Here is a 26,125-nt window from a genome sequence, read left to right on the forward strand (position 1 = left end):
TGGTATGGTAAACTCCGATCACTAATATAAAATTAAATTTTTTAATAATGTGTCGTACAAGGTTCAAATTTCAAAAAGTTTTTTTTAATATTCATAATTATGTAGGAAGACCAGTAAATTTAACGTAATGGTTATAATAAGATAGAGTTACTCAATAAATAGGAGCTCAGTTCGTCCAAAACCTTGTATTAACTTTTTAAATGGGAAGTCGGAACTGTAAATTCTGTAACAAATATGTTTCATGTTAGCTTTAAGCGGCATACCGTGGCATGAGGGTTAAGACGTCCCCGAAATCATTAATAAACATGGGATAAGCGATTTAATATAAATCAAGTCAATAAACCATTTATGAGTTATACAATGGAATACAATAGTGTGTTAGGTGTAAAGCTGTAAGTAAGCATAGGCTAGTGACATAGAAATGTACACTCATGTACTTTTTTATTTTTGTAAAGTAATATAAAATACAAAAGCTTTACTTTAATATTTTTTTGGACTTAGTTCAGATGAGGAAAAACTAAAATGCATTTAATTTCGTTTACAATATTTTACTGATTCAGGTTATTGTGTTGAATCCTTATAAAACATAACCCCATATAGTTTGAATAATGATAATAAATTCTATTTAAAACACTTCATTGGTATTGGCTTTATGTATCAAAGATTGTACCAGTAAACCACGAATACTTGTAGTTTCGAAAATATGCGATGAAAACGAAACTATTTAGGTTTTAGCAAGAAATTTTGATTGCGTTTTATTACTTTGTTGTTACTTAAAATTATTAATGTATTTAAAGAGAATAGTACTTATTATCCATTTGTAGAGACAAGACTATTTTTTCAAGAGAATAAACTTTCCGGTAGATGAGTATAAAAAATAAAAATTGAACAAAAGTTGTAAATCAAAAACTTTGATGGTCTACAAGTACCACAAACAGTTAAAGAATTTTCCTAGGATCAAAGCTTGAATGTAGATACAGTTAAATAATATAAATAAGTTACGTCGTTTGTTTAACACGCAAGCCATATAAATGTGTAATAACAAAAAATTAAGACTAGATAACACCGAACAAACAAATACTTATGATTTAAAATGTACAAAAGCGTTCCTTAGAGAGAATAAAGATATTATGTTTACTCGTTCAGATAAAGGAAATGAAACGGTTTGCCTTGACAAAAACGTATACGTACAGAACTAACACAATCTAATACAAATTCATCTAGATGTTATGGGTTGCCAAAAATACATAAACCTTCTCTTTCATTTAGACCTATTATTTCATCATTTAATTCTCCTACACACACACTCGCCTCAACCCTCCCTAATTCTCTTTCAAAAATTTTTGAAAAACCTTCTTCACATTTAAATAATAGTGTTGAACTTACAAAACAAATTAGAAATCTTAGAATACCAGAAAATTATAGTTTTATTTTTTTAGACGTTATTTCTCTATTTACAAACATTTCGTTAGAATCAGTCATAAATAGTTTGGAAAAAAGATGCATGCACATCCACAGATTATCGAAAATTCCCTATCATGAAATCATAGAATGTACGAAATTTTTATTCAACAATGTTTACTTTACTTTTAATAAAGAATTTTATAAACAGATTTTTGGCAGCCCAATGGGTTCTCCTGTCTCTCCACTATTTGCTGATTAAGTTTTAGAAGATCTAGAGATAGAAGCCCTGCACTTGTCAAAAGAAAATTATGATTGCGTTCCTTTTATATATAAGAGATACGTCAATGACACTCTCATATGTGTACACAAAGATCAGGCAGAACTATTTTTACAGATTTTTAATGAACAAGACAATCACTTGAAATTCACTTGCGAAGTAGAGGGAAACAATTGTATAAATCTCTAAGATATTACAATTACACATCAAAACTGAAAAATAATCAATAATTGGTATGTTAAACCAATTTCATCCAACCGAATAATTAATTTTAATTCTAACCATCCCGTTCGTTAAAAGTCAATGCTGTATACGGTTTGGTTGATCGAGCCATTCTTTTATCTGACAAATTTTTCCACAGGAAAAATATTCTCATGGCTAAAAGGATTTTACGCGATAATGACTATACTGATCTTTTTATACAAAAATACATCAAGAAAAGACTTTATCAAATAATAAATACTAATAATGATAATAACTTTTTACTAAATGACATTCTAAGTGCTAGAGTAAAATTTCTATTCCTTACAACCCGTTATTTTTCAAATTTTGTTAAAAAACTTTTAAAAAATTGAATATACAATTTTACCCTACTATTTAAAACAGATTGGACAGTGTTATCGTTTTTGGAAAGGACAAAATTGATAAGCTCGATCAAACAAATGTGTATCATTTCTCTTGCGATTCTTGCCCTGCATCGTACGTAGGTGAGACAAAAAGAGCATTGAAAAAATGGCTCAACGAACACAAAAGTACAAAGAAAGATGAGCTTGTTGTCGCTTCACACATGAAAGAATTCTATTATAACTTTAATTTTTCTCAAACCAAAATACTAGATCATGAACCAAATAGACAAAAAAGACTAATGTTAGAAACGCTACATGTATACTCGACCAAGCAAACAGTAAATAAAAAAGAGGATACATTATTTCTCAATAACAAATATAAAGTTCTTATAAGTAATCTCTTTTAAATACGTACGCACGTTATTTATATTCGCAAGAAACGTATATTTATTGTTTATATGTAGATATATAAACACATACATGTTTAACAATTACGTTATACGTTTAAGGTGACCAACAGTCTGTAACGATCGTCTTAACGATACAGACGTGAGTATGTATTATTAATATTTATAAACTGTGGCCCTAAAATGTAATTTACAAAAAATTTTTGGGTTTTTTGTTTTTGTTTTCTTTGTTAATAAAGTGAGCCTGATGAGGTTGGCGTTAAGACCAACGAAGCGTTGCTCAAACTAACACCTGTTTTTTTGGAGTTTTCATTCGTACTCCCAAAATTAGCTCTTACTGATCGCGTGCTCAGGCACTGACCCCTAAGTCGTAATTTGAATAAGTTTTTGAAAAACTGTTAATTATGTTATTTAATAATTAAATACAGTAACTTCAAGTCTTATAACTTGCAGATTTTAAATAATTTTTTACTCTTAATTTTTTTTTATCTCTCATGAATAATAAATTAATTGTCCCCGAATAAAAGCTTTTTAGTATTAAATTTAATGCATGTACGGTAGGAATAGCATATTTCTTAAATGATTTTTACATTAATACGACCGATATTTTTAACTACACTTATTTATAAGTGAACTACTATTTATTAAGTAAAAGAACTAATTAACATACTTGATGAAATTAAATTGCATCATTTATTAAAATATTTTTTTGCTTTACTTAATTTTTAAATAAAAAGCTTAAAAATTTTTTTATCAAAGCTTACATCAAATTGATTTTTTACGGTCCTTCGACATTTAACGAATGTCCGGACAACTTTATCATGGATACACTAACTTCTGCGCAGGTCTTAGACGCTGCTCTTGGGCTATGCGACACATGGAGCGTACATTTTGTCTTTGTTTCTTTTTGACTGTGAATGCAGGCACATTGCTCTAGATAAGCCAACGCCAATATTGACATTTTTGTTAAAAAAATTTACTGTACCTAAGGTAAGCATAGGTCATTAAGCATTTAAATAGATCTTGAGCTTTAAAAGTACTAAAGTGATGTTGCATTTTTTTTTAATCATGCTCTCTGTTAGTCACGTTCATCTTGCATGTTTTCTGACGGGTATCTCCTGGTACTAGCGGGCTCTGCCCAGCCTACTTCATCTTCTTTTGTGTCTCCAGCCTATTTTTTGTAAAATTACTATTTTGTAATAAGCAAACTCCACCTACTGTTTTCAAATAAATAATATATTCTCACAATACCTTTTTATCCTAATCAATTTAAATAATAAATGACTTTTATTAAACAAAATGCACTGGTTTCTTGAACATAAATACAAATATATACCTTATAAAGCACTTGTTATTTCAAATTGAAAGCATATTAAACGAGATGTGCACCATCCTCAATAGTGTAGCCATCTTTTCATACATTGTTACGTACGCTCTACAATTCGAGCGTCTGGTTCTTCTAAAAATAGAAAGTGGCAACGCACTAACACGGAAAAAAAAACAGTTCAAGCATGAGAATTTATGTCAGATTAGTATGACTCGCGAGTGAAGCGTGCAACGCTTGGATTTTAAGTCTATATTGTATGAGATGTGCCAAGATGAATATAGTATGGTCCGCTATAGCTTCTGTGCTGTAACACACACGAGGATAGTGCGTGAAGCCCACGCACAAAGTGTTTCATGTGCACTCATTCTGAATTCGAGTGAAAACTATTGGGATCCGAACAACAGTCAGGGTAGGGGTAAGACAAAGTATAGACTAGCTTCATGTTGAGGCTTCGATAAATCACCATCTTACGTTAATATTTATGAGCTATTGGCACTGTCATCGTTTTTCTGATCCTAATGCAAAGTTCACCTAATGCACGTGTGGTTTGCACTACAGCTGGTGCAATGTGTGTATTAGGTTTTGCTGATAAGTGCCCGTGAAAGATTCAAGTCCACGGAATTTTTTTTCTTTTTGATGTGTTTTGACCTTCTTAAAACAAAAAATCATGATGATCGTCTTTATATTTCTGTTATAAATAGTTATTATCTAATGGTATAAACAAATTTAAAAAATTTACAATTTTGGTCAACACAAAATTTTTTCTAATTCTTTGGTACAATTTGAACAAAAAATGAACAGGTATGTCTGTACCTTAACCCCACAGATTTTGAGTAAAGAGCACCTCAAGTTTGAGAAAACGCGTTTTTAGCGATTTTCGACCACGTGCTACTCAGCCGTTACTTTCAACTATTACTTATTACTTTCTTTATTACTTTAATTATTACTTTCAACTCACCTGCGCTCTAATGTTACCTTAACATGTGTACTTTAACGCTCCGTCGTTTTTAGATTATTTTTTACTCTTCTGTACTGATGATTAATAACCCAAAAAAATCTAGCCAAATTCGTGCAACATAATATTTATCAATATATTGGTGAAAACAATTTTTTTATCATGTTTAAAAAGTCTTTTAACATAAAAATCATTGAAAATAAATTGCAAAAATGGCACTTTATTGGGTAAAGTCTGTTTAATAAATGAGAAATTATCTTTCTAAGTATGAAAAGATATAATGGTATTCACATGCTAATGAAATCATTCGTAATGTGCGACTTTTTTAAACTTCTTTAGTTGAATAAAAAAATCATATTTTTTTATCACCACATGTTAAATGATAGATTAAAAAAATATAGTACCATGCTGATAATCACATCGGTTAGTAGTAGTTAAAAATGGAACTACCCACTTATATATAACAAATTGTGTATGGATCAGTCTACATTATGTTAAATTACAAGGGTTATGTTGCTATGTAAATGTGTGCAGATTATTTTTGTGCTTACTCTATTATAGCTCTTGAATTCACAAGAATATATATATATATATATATATACATATACATCTTCCTATATTATATAGTTAACTCAGTGAGGCATTCCACACAAACCCCCACCGCCCCCCATTTGCCCCCCACCAACCCCCCACAAAATAAGGTAAAAATCCGTTATTTTCTTGCTTATTTTGACATATTGTAGTTTTTCTCAAAACCCCCCACAGCCCCCTACCGACCCCCCACAGGCCCCCCCCACCGACCCCCCACACATTTTTTCATGGCCCCCCACCACCCCCACACCAACCCCCCACAAAATATTATATCAATAGTATAGAAGTATGGTATAAGTCTTTATTCAAGACAGGGGGTTCAACCACGTATGGCTTCATGGGATACTAACAATGTATGTTTTAATATTTAATCAAATAGTTACAGATTAGTGCACAATACTATAATCAGCTAAACTAAAATACAATCAATTGTATTTCAATTTATTGAATCCCTTGCTTTCTTTGTAAGCATAAAGTTTTTGGTGGGCTGACTTTTTTTTGTTAGCATTTTGTAACGTTGCATTTTGCCAGCCCTGTCAATGTGTTAAAGTCTATTACCACATTCCTTCCAAATCACATGGAAATATTGTATAGTATGTTTTCTCAAAACATCCCACATTCCCCCACCTGCCCCCTATGGCCCTCCCACTGACCCCCACGAATTTTTTCATGGCCCCCACCGCCTCCCCACACCACTTTTTTGGAACCTGGTCGTGATCATACCGCCTTTACCTATCATTAAACAAAACTGTCTTATTGCCATGATTTATTTCATCGTCAAGAAGAAATTTAAAGTCATAAATTAATTCATAGGGGGTTGTTGCGCAAAACATCATTATTTATACAACTAAGTACGTTTCAAAACTAATTTATATGGAGTTAACAATATTTTAAAACCAAATAGTATATACGCATATATTGGTGCGCGTAATCATTATATCATGATCACTTATTAAGTCCTTTATTACACAATTCTTTTTTTTACGTACATAAATTTAAGTTAAATTTAGAGTATCATTAATATAAACAATAAAAGCTATCACTTTATAAGTCATCTTATGAAGCCTAATGAAACCACGAAGACTTACGTCCATTTCTATTTTGTTTAAAATTAATGCTGAAATTGGTACAATAGATGAACACGATATACATTTATGATATGTATTATTAATTAATAAATTTTAGCTATACATAAAAAAATAATAATTAAATTATGTTATGAGTATTAGATACATTATTATATTAAAAAATTTCTTTCCAAACTATATTTTCAATCCCGAAACTGTTTTCTCTATCGACTTGAACAAAAATTCCATTTTTATTTTTGCATCTTGATAAAGCCACGTATAATTAACCATGAGGAAATAAAGGTTTTTTTAAGTATAATCCCACATTATCAAAACTTTGACCTTGAGACGTATTTATAGTCATAGCAAATGCTACAACTAATGGAAATTTTTTCCTATATAAAATAAAAGGTAATGATGAAGTATTTTTAGTATTAAATGTAATTCTTGGAATAAAAACTTTATTACCAATTTTTCTCCCGTTACAATTTCGCCTTCTACGTTATACTTCAGTAATTAGGTAATTCGCAATCGTGTACCGTTACATAATTCGTCTGATATACTCAAATTTCAAATTAACATTGCTATTGTACCTATTTTTAATTTAAGTTTATGAGGTGGCAAGCCTTCACGAATGTTGTTTAACATTTCTACGAAAAAATTTATATAAATATTATCATCTGATTGATCAACACCTTTATATGTTGCAGTATCAATGCTGTAATAAGTTTTAGTTTCCCCATGTAATTTACTTAAAATCTTATTGTTTAAAAAAAAAGTATTTTCATTATGTGAAGTTAGTATCACGTTATTGTCAAAACAGTTGCTGTAATTACCAAATATTTTGGTACAGACATCATCTGTTATCCAGGATTTAGGAATGTTAAATGTTTCTATGTCCCCTTCTCCAATTCTTAACAATAATTTTGAAAATTCTTTATTACTAGAACGGATATTATTTTTTAATCTTAAAATTTTGTAGAAGTTTCATAAAAATGATGATTTAATAGTTTCTTTTATTATTATAGTTTCATTACCGTTTTTTATAACTGGAAGGATTTGTCGAAAATCTCCTCCTAATACTATTAATTTATCACGAAATCAAAGTTTTGTATTAAACAAGTCTCTCAACGTTCTATTAACGATTTCTAGAGCTTTTTTCGAAGTCACAGAAGCCTCGTCCCATATTATTAATTCAACTTCCCTTATTTTTTTTTTTTTTTCAGTTTCAAATTCCTAAAATACACTTTCAATATTATCTAAGTCTAGAGATAAACGAAAAGTTCTATGACTGGTCATACCTTTTGGTAGTAATACAGATACAATTCCTGTCCAAGCCATTGACAAAATATTTTTACCTCTAGAAATAAAGTAATAAATGAGTGTCTTATATCAGTAGGTTTTTCCGGATCCACCAGGACCATCTATGAAATATACTTTTTCATCTTGTTCACAAATAGTTTTAAAAATTTTTCTTTGATCTTCATTTAAATTTGTGTACATTATATTGAACATTTTTTTACTGTTAGATATTTCCTCAATATCGCAATTATTTATATAGTTGCTAATGGTTGGTGTCGGTAAACTAAGAGACTCACATGATTTACCTTCCGATACCAAAATTTGATTAATATGTAGAAGAGCACAATAATTATTATCATTATCGAAGACTTCCGTAAAATATTTTTTATATTTATTCCATATTTTATCTCCTTGAATGTTTTCTGAAATCAAAAACCAAGCAAAAAATTGTCTCAACTGGTATGGAAACATAATTGTTATGGCTTCTTTAAAAATATTGTCGATTTTAGAATCATGGTTTATGAAACCCATTGCAATTGCAGTATCCCTGAAATTTTTATATGTTATTCCATTATGTTTTTCAACGTCTTCAAACGATGTAGCCCTGTGTAATTTATTTTAAAAAAGAAAAAAAAAGCGTTTGTGATCTTTTGGAGATACTATGTTTAATCTACCCATAGCAATATTTTTTAGTGTTACTTTCCTTTTTTTAAAAATTTTAAGTTTATTGTCAAAAATGTAACGTTCTGGAATGTTAACATATTTTAGCGACTTTGCAAAATTATCTACTTTATTTATTTCAAACCAAGCTGTTAGGGGTGTTTGATAATTTTTTATTACATTTTTGATATTATTTTTTTCAAATATGAGTTTTTGTTTATTTTCAAGATGAACAGCTAGATTTTTAACTGTATGACTTTCACCACAAATTTAATATTCTTGAAATCTCCAAGCTGCTTCCATTGGACTTACATATCTAGCATCTACGTAACTACTAATTGTACTTTGTATTGATACTGCTTTGTATTGATGCACAATATTCGGAAGTTGAGGGGTTGGCGCGCAGTGCGCGCAGGGGGGCGTGAACCCCACTAGTATATATATATATATATATATATATATATATATGTATGTATGTATATATATCAATAGATAATTAACATCTTATTATAAGTACAGTGAAAACCACTAACCTTGTTGATGACAATTGTGTAGAAAACCAAATTTGTCTATGCTTGCTATGCATAGCTCTAACTCGAAATCAGCGTGAGTGTATACGAAACACTTTGCTTGTGAGCTCTACGCGCTACTCCTATGTATGTTACAGTGTATAATCTAGCAAGCCATGCTGTATTCGTTCATTCAGCACATCTTATACCATCTCTACCTGTATATCACAATGTAGCTATGTGAATCGAAGCGTTTTATGCGTGTCTTCTTTCATACTGTTCAAGTATATATGGTATTTATGCCACAACTGCTTGATTTTTTTTCCGTGTAGAAATATTTAGACTACTATACCATAGCCGTAACTGTACCCATTTTCTCTCTGTGTATTGATAAAGAATATCAGTCACCACCCTAATATTAAACATTACGACTATGTGGAGCAGACCTAGCCTAAAAGACCATATACTTTAAGAGGAAGTAGTAAAATATGGACGTAAAAAATGAGCAACCATAGCACGAAGCAGACTTGTGTACGTAAAATGCTATGATTTTCAGTGATAACAACAGTTAAGTAAAGTACACTGAACTGAATCGAGGCTTACGCAATAAATACGTACCATTAGTTTCCAGGCCGTACAAGAAATTAAGAAAAATAGATAAATTTGCAGCAGTGTTAAAGCTTGTACGGTTCTAAACATAATAGTACTTGACAGTTCCTAAGATTTTCGTGCAATAATTTTATTCATAAAGAAAAATACAGATAGAGCAATCATATATAAGTTAGTTAATATGTACGTCTTAGCTCAATTAAGAAGCGACTGTTTCACAAGAAGCGTGGGTTAAAGTATTTGTCTAATTAATTTGAAATTTCAAAACTTTTTAAATTTTTTTGAGCTGGAACTTGTTTCTAAGCTTTGCAGCTGGTTATGGATCACAGCGTTATTTGAATGTGAGCTCTATGATGGCCCTGTTGGGGTGGAGTTTTTTCAGAATGGTGGAGTAGTGTAAGGTTAGTGAGAAAATGTGGTAGGAAGTATTAGTTGGGAAAATTTAGATTTTAATTATAAGTTAGTAGGATTATAAAAGATAGAATACAAAGTTACTAGTTAGAGTAAGGATTAGCAAGTATACAAAATATTATAAAGACAGCATTAATTTTTTTAAATCAGCACAGTTACTGACCCTGATATTCGTCACACAGTGATTATAAGAGGTACGCAAGATGGTTGTGTGAAAAATAAAACATGTTAACATATCCGCACGAATCTTATATAGGCACTGCTTACAAGTGTGTATCGCAAATGCCTGCGCGTAATATGATAAAAGGTAAATAACCTTAGTGACTGGGAGGTATAACGGCTAGTAAATTGTTGATATTTTTCATAATTTTGCTGATAAAATTTTTGTAACACACTTTCTAATGATTTGTATCTAGTATCCTATAAATATTATTGGAGTTTACATAAGTGTGTTTCTGGTAGTAGTTTTTTAAATTCATTATTTTGAGCATCTCACATCATTAATTTATTACAATTAAATAAATAATTCGTTTTTGGAATATGTTCTGCTAATACCGATTTTTCTCTCAGTATTTGAATTCGTATGTATGTTTGTTACTCACGACTGTAACAATTCATTGGATAAACAGTTTAATATTTATCTATTTTATGAACTTGACCGTTTCCCAATCTTCTTAACATCGAAAACTTATTATTACATGTGAACACTATTTTAATAGTATCATTACCTGCGGTTCTTTTAATAATAGCATTAAGTTTCTTAAAGAACAGTAAAACTAGTAAACTATTATTATGAATTACTTTCTGACTTGCGACTTAAATTTTATTTCTATTTTGCAGTTGTTCCTTTTTGTATTTATGTATAAATATTCAAGAATATTTATTGTTAATTATGGCTGTTTTTTTTAAGATAAAGGATGGTGTGAATTAGAATTGATGGACCTACCTAACCCAGTAGGTTTTCTGCACCAGTTAGTATTGAATAAGCTAGTTTAATTATTAGTCTCTAATCGAGAAAACTAATGAGCTAGGTACTAGTTTTTTCAACTTTAATTTTTAAGTTATCGTCAACGAGTCCCGCTAACGATCTAGAATGAAAAGTGTTCAAATCCCTTTATTTTTTCCTCTTTTTCCCAACCTTGCTGTGTATACTGGGCCAATGCAAGTGCTAGTGGACGTATGCATCAAAGAGCTTCACAAAAAGAGTTTTATTGTGGGAAATATTAAATACTTTCGTATTTTATGTTCCTGCCTCACCCTCAACGGATTATAATTTTTACAAGATTTTCTTGTAGCTGCATACAGTATTGATTATTATTTAGCTGATTTTCAACATTGTGTATACACTCACACTTATCAAAAAAAACTGTAGCATTGCCTCCGTCTTCTTTTGTCACTAATAAGTTCTGATTTTGTTGAGAAATTCCTTAGTTGCTGCAATATTATTAATTACTCTTAAATTATCGAAACTTTTTTTTGGTAGTAGAGCTTAAGACCTTTTCAAACTTAGATCTTATATCAATATTAGCAGTAAAATAAAAAGTTCACCAATTTGAGAGGTGTAACATACCAGTTTTGGTATATTTGCTTTTGCCCAAATCCTTAATTCCAAAAAATAGCTATAATTTACACTACAGTGGATTAAAGTGATAAATTATCTCAAAATGCCGTTGTAATCCAAAGGGTGCCAGTAAAAATCAAATAATCACAAAAATAATATTATTAGCTTATAGTTAGACAATTAACTTGATCGATTAATACATAAAGAAACGATTACACAAAAGAAACAATACCAAACTCTTAAGTCAGGAAGTCATTCATAAGAACAATTTACTAGTTTTACTGTTCTTTAAGGAACTTAATGCTATCATTAGAAGAATCACATTATAATAATAAAAATAATAATAATAATAATAATAATAATGTTTAAATATTGTTTGAATGTAATGACCAGTTCTCGACGTCAATAAAATTGAAAAAAAGATCGAGCTGATAATATAGATCAATATAACATTGTTTATTCAATAAATTGCACTAGTCATGAGTCGTGTTACACAGATCAATCATCTAGACATACGAAAACTAGAACTAACAAACATTAAAGTGACTTTAAATATGGAGAGAAAAATCGGTAGTAACAGAGCATATTCAAAAAACTAATCATTTATTCAATTGTGATAAATCAAATACGTGAGATACTGAAAATAATGAATTTTAACGACTACTATCGAAAATATTGCATAATCATGCAAAGTTCAATAATATTAATAGAATACTAGGTGCAAATTATTTAAAAGTGTATTACAAAAACTTTATTAGCAAAATTATAAAAAATATTTACAATTTACTGGTTTTCACGCCTCCCAATCACTGATGTTATTTGCCTTTTATCATATGACGCGCAGGCATATGCGATACACACATGTGAGAGCAGTGCCTATGTATGAATTGTGCAGATAGGCTTACGTGTTTTATTCGCCGCATAACCATCGTGCGTGCCTTTTGTCATCACTATGTTGTGACGAATGTAAGGATCAGTTATAGTGCGGAATTAAAAATATTGCTGCTGTCTTTAAAATATTTTCAACATTATATAAGTTCTTACATTTTATATTTCGTGCCTGATGAGGCCTTGTTATTTAATAACTGTATGGGCCAAAACGTTGTTAATTATAGAAAATAAAAAAATTCTGATAGCACAATCAGCCAACTCATTCTTAGTTTGAATATAATTATTGTTGTTGTTGATATTGTTATTATTAATACTATATTGAAAATGGTCATTATTTTTTTTTGTTTACTTTTTACTACACGTATACTGGTAAAGTGATTTTTACTAGCACCCTTTACCACCCCTCCTCATTCTGACTAATTCATCCCATCTTTTATTACCCAACTAACTAGCTAATGATAGAAATCTTAACTTTCCTAACTAATATCTTCTACCTTTTTCTCCGCCCTAACCTCATACTACTTCACCACACTTGAATAGCCCTATACCTCACCAGGGCGATCACAGAGCTTACATTAAGGTAGCCATGTGATCTATGACCAGCTGCGAAGCTTAGAAACAAATGATAGGTTAAAAAGCTCTAAAAAGTTAAGTAATTCCTAAATTTACAGGACAGAATATCCAACACACACTACTTCTGAAGCAGCCATATCTCAATTTAGCTAAAATGTACGCATTAGCTAACTTAGCCACGATTACTCCATCTGTATTTTTTGTTGTTAATAAAAATGATGACATAAAAAATCTTAATGGCTTTTAAATACTTCTACCATTTGTAACTTTTTTTTGAAAAACTATACCAAAAATGGTTTTTTTTAAATCTTCTTCCGTAGCTATATAATTTCTGATCATATGCAGTAGTAGCATTTAGCAGTAAATGCAAGAGAATGAGAATAGATAAGCAGATGCGCTGTGCCTACATGTAAGGAGAGATAGAGAGTAAGAATAGAGGCAGTAAATAGCAGCACACGTACATTTGTGCATGCAGCGTACTTCTATACAGTTTGAATCAAAAAATTTTCTGAGGTTTTGGATTTGGTTTAAATGTAAATTACATATTTCTCTTATTTTTATATTTTTCATAAAATTTTCCTTTTTTTAAAAGATAAAGTCAGTTCTGTTTTATCTGCTTAGCTGCTCTGAAACGAATTGGTTATAAAAATTTTTTTTTCTTTTTTTTCATACATTAGAAGTAGAAGTTTGCATTAGGAGTCAGATCTAAAAATTAAATTACATTCTAAGTAAACTTGGTGTCCAAGTTTTTTGATTATTACTACATTTTTTCTTTGAGTTTTCCCTGTAAAACGATTATTTGGCATTCATATTTTACGCCTTTATAAAAAATAGAAAAAAAGTATTAAAAAAATTATTCTGCGGTCTCGTAAAAGATGTTTTATTTTATTTTGTAAATCAGCTCGTAAGTACTTTTAATTTGAGTTAACGTACATGTGTATTATCACATGAAACTGTAAACAAAGACTTGAATATATGTTATATCATCCAAGTAAAGCTGATTTCAAAAAAATAATTGATAATGGGAGAATTAAAATTCCTGAAACGTTAGATTATAGTTAAGAAAATAATCTGTGAAACAGGAGGAAACTAAAGTGCAATCTATTAAGAGCAAATCCTTAGACACCCAATGACAAAAACTTCAACTGAAAGTCAAACTCTCGAATGTCAATCTTCATATTAACACTTGACGCAATGGATGGAAAATTTTGTAAATATTTCTCAAGCAAAAAAATTTAAGTAAGCTCATAAATCAAAACAATAGTATATCATCGTAAAAGGCTAGAAAATTAGAGATCCTGGTACCTAATCTATTGGCCGTGTGTCGTACACAGTTTTTCTTCATCTCTGGCTGAAAATCAGTTTGATAGTTAATGTCAAGTAGCAAAAACGATGATTAAGTGCTAGTTGCAGTTTAGCAATACATATAACCACTTTTCTTTTAGCTTGCACCAGCCTCCCCCCCCCCCCTTATAGCCACCATGAGTATTAGTGCACTAGGACAATGCCTAAGACTCGACTTTTGTCATCTACGCCTGTTATTGACACGTCAGCTGCAGGTAGCAATGCACATGGTTGGTGCCGTGGGTCAGGGTGAGTGTGATCAGCTGGCGGAACCACGAAAATGATGTCTTAAACGACCATGTTACAGACTCCGCGTTCAATGATGTATACGCACATAAGTATTTAATACTATCAGCCCCCCGTCTCATCTTCACCCAAGGTTCACTGAATAGAACACCGAAGTGTGTTGATACGTAATGTAAAACGTTTTCAGTTAAAAATTTAACATCTGTTCCTGACACTTGTCGAAACAAAAATCTTTCTACTGAAAACGCATTTACTCGGAATCCATGCAGTTAATTGTATCAAATAATGAGCTGTAAAAAGTGAGAAAAATATAGTTATGCTAAAAAGTGCTGTGCATCCCTTACGCTATAAAATAATTGTTGGCCTAAGAAAAAGTCCGTTGATTTACTTTTTCTTGCGTTATAATGTATGTAGAGGGCTATTTGTTAAAACTATGAATATTTGGAACTGACGTAAAATATATAATTAAACAATTTTTTTTCCAATCTTACAAATCTGTTAGCAGAGTAACAAAGTCCTGGAGCTTAATGTCTCCATTTTTTATCGCCACAATAAATACAATTATATATTATTCTACCTATTTAAAAATATAAAAGGTTCAAGTAAATACTGTCAGGGTTATAACGATAAGCTAATCTCTCACGTAAAGGATTCTTTATTTGTTGACTTTGACGCCACTGTTTCAATCTCGCTAAATGTTTTGCGTCAGTTTCTTGATGCCTAAAATTATAATATATTTAAAGCATTTAAAATTTGTCTTTCAACCTGCCCTCGATTGCCCTGAAAAGGACCGGTAAGCTAAACTCTTTCTTGACTGATCCAGCTAACCTGACTGCCCGGATACCTCAGGGTGATCTTCTCTGACCTGCTTTTATAGCACTAGATTGATCGGTATGAAAACTAAAACTCTCTAAAGCGTTGGAGCAAGTCGTAGGACTCTTTTCCAACGTTTCCTGGTGTTACGCTGGAGACGTTGGTGTCTAAAGCACCTTTTTTTCGCAGAATTCAGTCATTTAAGTCATTCAAGGTGAGGAAGTTGGTTCGTAACGCTTGCCTGTTGGAGACTTTCCCGTTTTCTTGAGTTTATTTTTCCTTTATAGCTTCACTGTTAGGTTCGCCCAGCTCAGACTTCAAAGAGGATCGGTAATTCCTGGTTGAATGCTTAGAGTCAAGAGGGTCATACAGAGTAGTTGGTGTTCAGGGCTTTCAGCCTTGCGACAGACAACTCCGCTCGTCACATCTACCAGTGAATTACTGACTTGATTTAATAGTGGCCGGCTTTACATAATCTTTTAGTGGACGAATCGTTAATGGAATTGGTAGTAAAAATGTAATTGTTGGCAAGATAGTTAAACATTGGATGGCCTTGAAAAGAACTGATGAGATTGATATATAATTAGAAAATATGAATACTTATGATAGCCCTAAAGAGGGCTAGTCATGATATTTCAACTTCAACTTGATATTTCCACTTTTGCACTTTACAAACGTAGTTACATCCATATATGAACTGCGGCAAATTCTGTCATGACCATAAAAATCTTTTTATCCACAAAAATTCTGCATGACATTTTTTTTTATTCCTATGACGATAGGCTTTAAGCTGTATCAGCTGTAAGGTAAAGTATATGCAGTTTGAAAAACTTAACATGAGCTCTGTGTAGACGGGTGCTACTTCTTTTATGTTGGCGTTACCAGTGGCAGGCCACACAAATCTTGCAGCCAATCAATGTGTCTAGCAGACCAAACAAGTCTCACCTCCCGAGCTGAAATTAAGCCGGGATCAACATACTTTTGACTCTAGGATATTTAAAGATTAAAAAATGACCGGTATTCTTTAACATAATTTAATAAAAATCATACGCACTTTATAGCGCTCCATGGTGCGAAAAATCGTGCAGATGCGATCAAATAACTGACGTTGAAACACAGTATAAAGAAGTCAAGACAGAAGTAAACAAAATTTTTTTTTTAATTTCGATGCAGACCCTAAATCAAGGAAGAATAAAAAAGTGGAGAGTCTTAATAAAATTATCTAAAATATAAAATTTTGTTTCGAATTGAATACTATCAGGTAAGTATATAACAACTTATGATAAAAATTGATATATTGTTATGACCGGAGTTGTTTAGAGTATGATCTTAACCATTTTATTTTAGTCTCGCTCGTGGGTCTCATAGAATCCAGCTCGTGAGCTTTATTTTTTCCTTTTATCTGGATAAAAGTCTTTGTTTTAATGATTTAAATAAATTTAATTACTACTTTCTTTTATTAAGACAATTAAAACAAATTTATTCTTTTAAACACAGTTTATTCGGGTCACTTTATCAATGTTTAGTATTAATTATGTTACTGATAACTGACTTACATCTATCACTAATGTTTGTTACGACTGCTTCAGAGTTCCCTAATGCTTCATGCAGTATTTCTCAGTGGTTCCTTAAACTATACGAAAGAGTTCGTGGCTGGAAAGAAGATGTTGCGGTTTCTGCTTTCTCTACTATCGTTGGAATCACTTTCAGTGGGCCTCCTTCGCTGTACCGTGCTCTTTAGCGTAGTCTGAGACAATTGATGTCCTAGAAATATACCCGAGTTGCCTTAGCTAACACGTTGTGCCTTACGTGTATAATGTACTTACGGGATTTGGAAGTCAAGAGTTGACTATAACTTTAGAGTACAGATAACATACGTAAATAGAAAAATTTTTTCTCTTGTTGGTGCATTTTTATGGCATCAGGGTAAGTAAAGGAAGCTTTTTTGGTTAAATTAGGTCAACTTATGCGTAATACTCTTGCAAACTGCGTTAACAGCAAAACAGTAGACTTGCACGATTATGTTTAATGTTTTAGGAAATCATACTACAACAATATCCATCGAATTTTTTTGGCAGGTGTGATTGAGATTTTGGATGAGTGATGCAAGCTCACATCGGCAATGTTTTTTCTCATAGTATGATTCGTCTGTATTAACTTGGAATGTAACAATGTCGTACTTAAAACTTAAAATTAATAAAAATTATTATTTTATTCTACTGTTACTTCTAAAAAAAAATTAATCTATTGTTAAGTATTGTGCCCAAAAGTGAGATGAACCAAATATTAGAAAAATTTTTTAAGCTGAACCAAGTTTGAGTGCAAGTACGTTAACGTTGTTTTTTTAATAAGAAAACAAAAAAATTAGAAAAATTCACTGCAATAAAAAAAAGATGGTTTTTTTTTTATGACCGAGAAGACTGTTTCTGAGTATGTGTTATAACAAAAATAATCAATTAATTAAAAATTAAATTTGCAAGAATTAATAAGACTTTTTAATTTTTCTGATGGCGCTCCACAACAGTTTACAAATAAGAAGGCTTTTGAAAATCTATCATTGCAACATAAAGATTTCTGTACTCTTACAGAGTGGCACTTTTTTGATACTGCTTGCAGAAAAGAGCCTAACTAGAGATTAGAAGAGAAAATTGTGAAGTGCAATTCATTAAGACCTTGGTTAATAAATCAAGCTGTTGTAGATGTGGGCTAAAGATGTGATTAAAAATTGTAAAATGATTTTTATGTTACAAAACAAGTACTTGACGTTTCCTAATTTTCTTGAATCTAAATTTTTACATCGATAGACTATAAAAGGTACTTTAAGTTATCACGCGCTTGTACCTGGGGAAAATAATAAATAACTTACTGTAAAACCTATCCAGAAATCTAACTGAAGTGATAAAATTGATATTTAAATCTAGAAATTATTGTTAATTATAATTATTACCCTTTTATACATAATTCTGGTGATATAATGTGATATAATTTTGTTTCGATCAAAAATTTTGAATACCACATTTACTCAACGTTTAAAATTTAATTTTTTGATCTGACTCCCAATGTTAATCCCCACTTTTTATTATACTTCTGATGTGAAATTTTCTACTTTTTCCGAAGGTTACCTAAGATTTTAGCCAACGAAATAGGATAACTCTGAAGGATGCATTTTTTTTCTTTAGTTGGTAACATTGCAAATGGAAGAAAACAGACATTATTATTAAAAAGAGCAGGAAATTCCAAGTTGGTATGACTTTTTCAAAAACATTTTCTTAATATTATCAGAGCTATGATAAAAATTTTGAAAAATTATTTTTTACGGCGATGCCTAATTTTTGGTCAAAAATTAAAGGATTCACTCAATAGAGAGTATTGAATTTATTGTTCAATTTTAATCTTACGCTGAGACATCAACTAAAAATTGCTTACAGAATTTCTTGATTTTACCTACGACCGACTACAGGCAGAGGTGACAAGGAGATTGGTGGTACCGTCCTAGATAATTTCGCAGTCATTTTTTTTATAATCATGTTGACTAGACCCTACAAAAATTTATATTACCAGCGCACAATTTGGTAGAGGAAAGTTAATGTTCACGCAGTGCGTCTTGCAAAAGTATTTTATTTTTATATTTTACTAAGACTCTAAAAATCTGCCTTTTCTAAAATAGGTCCTAGGCATGTGCATTCCGATTAGTTTATTGTTCTGAATGTGTCAAGAAAATATAATATTACGAAGATCTGCACAAAAAAAATGGAGTAAGACCTGGCGTAACTGTATATATTTTTTGTCTGCGTTGGCTTGCTTGTTTTATGAATTAACTGCACATATAAAGCGTGCCTAGAAAAGTTTAACTTTAAAGATTGAAGCATAATTAAAGTTTTTGGTTTATCAATCTGCATATAAAGTGGTGAAAATAAACTTATATACATAATAAATTTTTACGTACCATATGAAATATATTATATATTATATGAAATATATTACTTACCATATTATCTTTGTAGTTTTATAAACTAATCTTTTATTTATTGATAACTGATCGATTCTGATTTCTCGAGGAAGTTGTCGTAGAAGTACGTTATTTTAAATAGTTTGTCGACCTGCAACATAATAAATTTTTAAAAAATAATATTTTATAGGTATAAAAGAATTTAGTGATACCGACATCATTATGTACGTAAGTTGAAATTTTTTGTGTTGTGTTTTAAGTTTTCAAACTATTTTATAATAAATGTGTTAGGTAAATAAATCAATGACTTTGAATTACATAGTCAATCTTCACTTTTATTCATTACAAACATGATAGCTATTTTTTCACTAAAGTTCTTCAGACTCATGTACAATAAGACCAAGTAGTATACTACATTCATATATTAAATATATACACATCTCATGGTTTGACAATAGAATATATATATATAGTTATCAAACGTATTAATATGAAATTTTAATTTAGTAAAAGACATCATAAGACACACCTAAAAAATTACAAACTTTACGATTGTTTTCCAAAAAAGCCAAAAATGAATTTCATGAATGGTAATTTTTCAATTATCTGACTAATTTCATTATATTTTTACAAAATGCAAGCTTGTATGCCAAGAAAAAAAATTGAACTTTTGTCCACAACTGGTGATAGATAGGTGATAGCTTACAACAAATTCTAAAACAAAAGTATTTTTGAATATAACTTTTTAAACGTATTAAATATAAATATTCGTAAAAACCATTCACATTGGTATCTTTAGTCTGACACAGTGTGATAAGATCTATAGGAGACCTAATTACTTAATAAAAGCAGAAATATTGAAAAATCTGCACCTTTATTTATTTTTTAGTACCTTCGAGCCTTTGATACACTGGCTTTGTGACTTCTTCATTTTCTCCAGGTCAAAATGACCCAGGCCTTTCCAATATTTTTTTGACCCAACACTTAGCCAATCGTATCAAATTCAAAACACTTTTATTTTCAGTCTTACATTACCTCTTGGCATATAGATAATCAAACTGTTTTTGTAAATATCAATAAAAATTATTTTTCAGAGTTCTAGGCATTCTTTGGCCCCTTCAGAAATATCCCATTCAAGCACCCCTCAAATTTTAACTTCATTACAATCTGGATCTGAATTGCGCCGTCGAGCGTTGGCTTCGTCTACACTATATCAAAATGCATCGAACACGACAGGAATATGTTTACCAATCGGAGTTTCATCTGGACAAACGCTATCATCATTGAGTCCTTACTTAGTCAGTAAATCAAACAATACAGCAACATCAGTACCAAGTTAGTATCTGTATGTATTTATCTAATATTTGTATAGGGCAAAGCTCACTTTCTATTGCAGCAATAAAAATGAAAAGTCGCATTTCAAATGTTGCTTTTATATCTTACTGCTAGAGTTATTTTATTTTGAGTGTACATACGTAATCACTAAGACGTCAAGGATTCCTTAAGTCAATTTAATTAAAAAGTGTTTAATCATATCAAATTAGTAATTCATAGAATGAGGAGACAATAAAACTTCGTGTAATTCCAAAATATGTTCCTTTATTTTTCTAGCCCATTATTTGAGGAAAAAAATAAGTCTGGAACCAGTAAAAGGAAGTAGAAATTCTTAAGAATTATGAACTTTGATGGTTTTCAGTATTGTTGTGGTACATGGGGGGGAGGGGGTTAAGAGAATTTCATCTATGTAAAAAAAGTATTATTTAAACCACATTATTACTTGTAATCATAATAAGTTGTAGATACTGGTCATTCAAATCTAAAGTTTGGGCGTAGAAAACCTAGGAAAAGGGGTTATCATTTCTGCTTTACAGAAATTCAGTATAAAATATGTGAAGATATACGAAAGGTGTTCAGAAAGTAAGATGACTGTGTATGTGTTTTTAAAAAATTTTTATTCATTCATCAGTATTTAAATAGTTCCCTTTAAAGTAATCCCTCGCAGATGTAATACACTTGTACCACCGCTCTTTGTTATCTTCTAAGCACTTGTGATAATTATTTTGTGGTTAAGCATTGCGTTCTTTTAGTAATCCACATTTTATTTCTTTCAGCGTTAAAAATCGATGTCCTTTAATGGATTATTTCAGGTTTGGAAAAGTAAAAAAGTTGCAAGTTCCATTAATCTGGATGTTTTTTACGTATCGCTTCCCGCCAACAGTGCATAGCTTTAAAGTAAAACTTCTAATTGACTGTTTCAGCTGGCAGTGAAAATTTATGATGTATTACGCCACGTTAATTATTAAAAAGAACAGTGAGAAAAACCTTGACATTTGATTTAACACTGCGTGCTATTTTCGTTGTTAGCCTTTCAGGGCTCTTTTATCAGGACGGTTAGGCTTTAGTTTTGATATACTCGTAATAACTATAGTCTCACAATTTTACATTAGTTATGACCTTTTTAAGCAAATTGGTATTAAAACTAACTTTATCTAATAGTTCCGATACGCCAACGTCTTCAGCAACTTCTCTGATGGCGATTCAATGATTTTCTAACACAATTTCTTTCACTACTTAGATTTATTTATCTATTTTTCACGTATAGTAAAGTATGTATACTGAAGTATAGTATGAGTCTTTATTCAAGCCAGGGGGTACGACCACTTATGGTTTTGAGGGGTTAATACAAAGAATTTTTTAATATATAAGTAAGTCGTTGTCATAAAATTAGTACCCAATAGCATAAGCAATTACAACTATGCAAAATGTCAATACGTTTAAGATAAGCATTTGTGTTGAAAACGAAAAAAAGAAATCAGTTAACAGTAAATAACATGTGTAGGAGTAATTAATTAGAAATTGATTAGTATAAATTCGGTACCCAGCCGAGAATTAATAGTATTAAAGGAGCGCTCGGTGGCTCGGTTGGCTGGTTTGCGGGACGGCACGTGGGAGAGTGCGGGTTCATTTCCCGGTCAGTGTGACTCTCCCGAGCAAGTACCTCTGTGTATTTTCACATTGCTTTTTCACCACGCAATGCTTCTCGTGAAAAGATGAGCAACCTTCTAGCAGCAAAAATTTCCCACCCCATAGATCCTTCGCTCTCAAGGTGGTCTATGTGACATCATCAACGTACCAACGAAGTTCAACTGTATCAATACCTACCACATAGATCCTTCGCTCTCGAGGTGATCTATGTGACATCATCAACGCACCAACGGAACTATAACTGTATAAATATAAAAATGTAACCAACAATGTAACATGTAAATCATTTACTTATAATGTGGAACAACTATAATGTAACAATGTGCCTTACTGAAACAAGGCTGTATGTATTCGTTTACAATAAAGCCTAAAAATAAATACACTACGTTAGTAGGTATTTATTTAAAAAAAAAAAAAAAGTAGGATTGAAATTTAAATAGCGTAGGTAAACAAATGGTAGGACTTTGCAGTGTATTGATTTCAATAAAATAAACATTTCAATTTAACAATAGCAATTATAACAACTTATTATCTAGGCAAAAATCTAGTTTCAGTATCCCACTCATTCTTGTCTTTATTAAAAAAAATGCAAATATAAAAGTTTTAAAGTTATCGATTTTGGTTGACAAATACAGTTTGGTGCAGCTTACTTATCAGAATGAATGATTCAGTTCTAGAGTAAGGTAAAATAAGATGACCTGCAAGAAAGTGAGTGGATCGTCTAAGATCTGTATAATTAGATGTTAATCGATAAAGGGACATAATATAAGGCGGATATTTATGAGCCAGTACTGAGTATGACTGCATGCCTAGAAAATAATCACGATGGCGAGTAACAGAAAGCCAATTCAACTGACTGCGATATGGGGTTACTCTAGATTGCCAACCAATGTTCTCATGGACGAAGTGGACACATTCATTTAGGGCTCTGTACAGTTCGAGATTTGAGGTTGCTGTAATGTCATGGTAGGTTACTGACATGTACTCGAACAATAGAAAAATAAGACTCTTAATGAGCTGCTTTATCAATAAGAAAGATAAGGCATGCTTACAGTGTTTGATTGTGTAAAGTGAATGAAAGACATTGGCAGAGATGTGCCGAGCATGTTGCTCCCAACTTAACGTAGAGTTCAACCATAAGCAGTTTTCCAATCAGCCAGTGCCTGAGAGTCCTTGCTCACATGCTTAGCTGCCTAGTAGAACATGAGCACTGCAGTTAGGTGTTACCGGCGTATGACATATGGACATAGTGTTCTAGTGCCCGTAGACAGTCGTTCACATAAGTGAGAAAGAGCAGTGAAGCTAACACACTGCCTTGGGGTACGCCAGTGAATGAGGGGTACCAGTTAGACAAGACCCCACCATCTTTAACTTCTTATCTATGGCCATGCATGTAACTAAAAAATCAGTTAAGTGCAGAGTCACTACAGTATAGGTTACGTAACTTTTTAAGCAAGCAAGCATAAGGTATACCGTCAAAGGCCTTGCTGTAGTCTAACACGACAAGAATTGTCACTTTACGACTGTCGATCGCCAACCTCACTTTCTCTATAATTCGAAGCAAAGCGGTCTCAGTACTATGGCTTCTTCTAAAACCCGCTTGCCTTGAATCCAACAGCCCATTCTCTTTAAGATATGCATATAGTTGAGAATAGGCAAGGCATTCAGAAACTTTTGAGATCTCAGGAAGATTTAAGATAGGGCGAGTGTCTGATGGCGATTTTATATCTTTGCATTTAGAGAGCGGGGTAATTAAGAAGTTTTTTGAAGATGATGAATACGTTCCAGTTAAGAAAGATGTATTCATGAGAGATTCCAATGGCTCAATAATACAGGGAACGGTAAGCCTGAGCATTCTCGTGCATATCCCATCCGTACCACCTGAGAGAGCAGAGCAGCGGAGGAGGGCATGCTTCACATCATGTATTTTTAACACGTTGTCGATATTCGAGTACAACCGGAGCTCCAAGAGACGTGGTATCAGAGTAGAACATGATAAGCTCATTTGGTCAGAAGCGCTGTAGGGGGGATGGCAGACATGAGTCAGTTGGGCCTGACTTTCGAATTACAGACTATTTTACTTTGGTGTTAGGCGCGTTATTCAGTTTGGATGTAAGATATTTATTTTTGGTAGATTCTAAAAAATTTCGAGCTTCTCTCCTCAAATTTTGGAAAAAAACTAGTCATATTTAGATAAAATCCTCAAAGTCCTTTTATATGCAGCATCCTTACGCTTCATAACGATGCAAATTCTTAGTGTAACGCAGGGTTTTTCAAAGGATTTAAAACTAACTAGTCGAAGTGGAAAAAGCAAATCAAAGACCGACTACACAGTATTGAAGAAATTACAGACAAGAAACTCAAGATTAATTTGTACACCATCTGTCACGTCCGCTGGTTTCATAAATGGAAGATAAAAATTTAAAAAAGCTTTTGTAAGTTCAGTTGTTATTACATCGAGGTTAATTTTATTAAAATTGCGCGAGAAAAATTCTTGGATATACGGGTGTGGCTTAGACAAGGTCAAGATGAGCTCAATAAAGTCGTAGCTGGCTATAAAAGGTAAATCAGATTTTGAATAATTGAGAACAGCATCAAGATTATACGCAATAAACAGATTAAGCTAGGTGTGAATAAAATGATCATAGCGAGAGTAATAGTGAGTGGGTCCAGATTATACTTAAAATAGTGAATGGGAGGCTATATATGATTTGAAAAAGCTAGTGTAGTTGGTATCATTATTAATATTAAAATCGCCAAAGATGACTGTGTTTGTGTATAAAGGTAGGAATGTAGCAAAAACAGAGAAAAATACGTTCGGGAATGCACCACTGGGAGGCCTGTACAGAAGTAAAAAAAGAGGTACTTGTTGTAGAGTAGATATTTCTAATAATAAATATTTGGGCATATTATCATAGATGGGATCTGAGTGGCCTCATATTTTGACTGGAATATCGTCTTTGATGTATGAGCAGACTCCTCCCCCTTTCCCCCCCTGTCATTTCGGAAGAAATTGTATCCTTGTAGCTGAATAATAGAATCATTATCTAGTGAGGTCAAGAAAGTTTCAGAAATAGCCAGAATATCGAATTGATCTTGAGAGCATTTTAGTTCTATTTCACTGAAGTAAGTTTTTATTTTGTTTGCGTTAATATGGCCAATTTTTAATGCCCTTTGTATGTTAGAGGGATAAACTGATCGAAGAGGTGCATGGCGTCATCCGAGGATCGTGTCTCAGGGGGAGAGAGAGCAGATCTGATTCATAGTACACAGGTATTAATTGCGATGTTGGCGTATGGCGCATGTACACAGTAAGATTCCTTATCAGGGGAAAGCCGTAGTTCAAACACTTGTGTGCTTTCACAATAAGGCGCCAGAGCAAGTAGATTTGCTAGGGTAGAATTGGGCGTAGATATAGAGTAGCATCTCCTCCCCTACCAAGGACATCAACAGACTTTTTCTTGGTCAGTTTGCTGGATTGTCCTGTAACACAATTGTGCATTTCAGCCGAACTCATTTTAACGATGATCCCTCGGGTGTTCAAAGCAGTTAGGGCCTGAGACGAGGTTAATGCAGATTTTTAGTAGGTGCTTACTCGCAAATCAAAGCAATAAATCTTTGAAAATTCCTTCATCTGACGGCATTAAAGATACTAACAATCAATCTGTTTGTTTGAGT

The 26,125-nt window shown here is 31.9% G+C and overlaps 1 protein-coding gene across 3 annotated transcripts in view; it reads left to right on the forward strand.

Moving 5' to 3' along the window:
* Nucleotides 1-26,125, forward strand: part of Lnpk (zinc-ribbon metal-binding protein lunapark) — a 218,770-nt gene that overhangs the window by 135,928 nt on the left and 56,717 nt on the right. For all 3 annotated transcript variants that reach the window (XM_014361320.2, XM_089592318.1, XM_089592319.1), the window contains exon 5: nucleotides 20,557-20,797. In XM_014361320.2, the coding sequence (XP_014216806.2) occupies nucleotides 20,557-20,797 (241 nt within the window). The remainder of the gene's footprint in view (nucleotides 1-20,556; nucleotides 20,798-26,125) is intronic.

Source organism: Copidosoma floridanum, unplaced genomic scaffold (genome assembly GCF_036245765.1).
Source record: "Copidosoma floridanum isolate Cflo_tuat_1 unplaced genomic scaffold, Cflo_Japanese_pri ptg000016l, whole genome shotgun sequence".
Taxonomy (NCBI): Eukaryota; Metazoa; Arthropoda; class Insecta; order Hymenoptera; family Encyrtidae; genus Copidosoma; species Copidosoma floridanum.